Source organism: Amphimedon queenslandica, unplaced genomic scaffold (assembly GCF_000090795.2).
Source record: "Amphimedon queenslandica unplaced genomic scaffold, v1.1 AMPQUscaffold_9255_Cont18783, whole genome shotgun sequence".
NCBI classification, from domain to species: domain Eukaryota; kingdom Metazoa; phylum Porifera; class Demospongiae; order Haplosclerida; family Niphatidae; genus Amphimedon; species Amphimedon queenslandica.
In genome coordinates this window covers 1,970-3,429 of record NW_003550473.1, presented here as the reverse complement: position 1 = coordinate 3,429, position 1,460 = coordinate 1,970, and the positions used below count along the sequence as shown (strand labels likewise).

Sequence of the window (1,460 nt, the reverse complement as noted above, 5' to 3'; positions counted from 1 at the left end):
TTACTTGACAAATTTCCAGTAACATCTTCCGAACTGACTCGGTCGATAATACATGTCCATGTACATCATTGACTCCGCCTCTTTCCCCGCCCCTTCCAGCGTACAGCACATTAACACAACAATCAACCAGCAGCTCCTCTCTCATCTCAATATCACTAAAAGACCAAGCAAGCATTTCAGGTGACACGCCTCCAACAGACACGCCCCATTTCTCCACCTCTTTTCCAGACTCCACCTCAATTCCACTATTCAATAACTCAATTAGGTACTTTGCCAAGCTGTAATGGGCGTCGCCCTCAACACCTTCCTTATAAGGGCATCCGACAAGCCGTGTGACATGATCGACCCACGAAGAGGTCATGTGACTGATAGCGGAGAGAAGAGATGAAGCTAGTTTAATGTGAGAGAGAGAATTTGAGTATCTGGTGAGACAATCTGATATTAGTTCACATGTTAATGGTAACATGTACTGGGAAGTGGAGGGAGAGATGAGGGTTAGAGGAGAAGTGGGCGGGACTATGGTAGGTGTGGCTGAAGTGGGTTGCGGATAAAATTTGACCAGTAAGGTAGAGATAGAGTTTAGACTTTGCTATAAAGAGAGAGAGAGAGAGAGAATTAAAGTTAATGTACATGTACATGTACACGTACTTTTACAGTATCGCTCATTGTTAATCTCTGACACAGGCGATGCGTTAACTCTGATCTCAGTTGATCAAGGTGTGTCATATCGGACTGATATCTCACTGATCTCTTAACGAGCAGATTGATCAACCAAACAATGCAATTGGACACACCCTCCAACTGTACAGCTGGTACGAGAAACAGATCATCAATTAATTCAATAATCTATAAAGAATAGACACAACAGAAAATCAGTAAATACATAATGTCAATTAAATGGAGCCAAAATACTAAATTGGTATAAGTACAAGTACATGTGATAAATGTTACAGTAAATCGTTCTCAAATCATTAATTTTGCCAAATTCTAGCCTTTTCTAAAATCACCAATTACATGTACATGTACATCTGGTAATAAATGTAACTCACAATATTAATTAGATGGCTAATGAAAGGGGTTACCCCACTGGTATCACCTCCATCATTAGTGTCTATACAGTAGGAGGAGCATTCAATGAGGGACATTATCAGACTATTAGTGTCTGATAAAGAACCTTTTGACACCTCTGACGATAAACTGAGGAGAGAGAGAGAGAGGGATGGAAAGACAAATGGTATTTTTGTGTATACACTTACTGTATGTACATGTATAGTAGTCAGTAGAAATAATTTATCTTTTTTAAATGGCCATAACTTGAAACATTTAAATTGGAATCAGTTCAAACTTTCTACACAGCATAAGTACATCAATATGTATCAGAAAATGTAATAAAAATTGGGGTCATTTTAAAGCCATTTTTCCAAAAAAACCATGGGCTATAGTACAGGGATTTTTTCAAA

The 1,460-nt window shown here is 38.6% G+C and overlaps 1 protein-coding gene across 1 annotated transcript; it reads right to left on the bottom strand.

Moving 5' to 3' along the window:
- Positions 1–9: 9 nt before the first annotated feature.
- Positions 10–1,168, bottom strand: LOC109590934 (uncharacterized; the record flags this gene model as incomplete). The annotated part of the gene is made up of 3 exons (XM_020006772.1): positions 1,050–1,168; positions 649–846; positions 10–589 (listed from the first exon to the last, which is right to left on the bottom strand). Coding segments are annotated over exons 1-3 (874 nt in total), but the record flags the coding sequence as incomplete, so codon positions are not given.
- Positions 1,169–1,460: the final 292 nt, after the last annotated feature.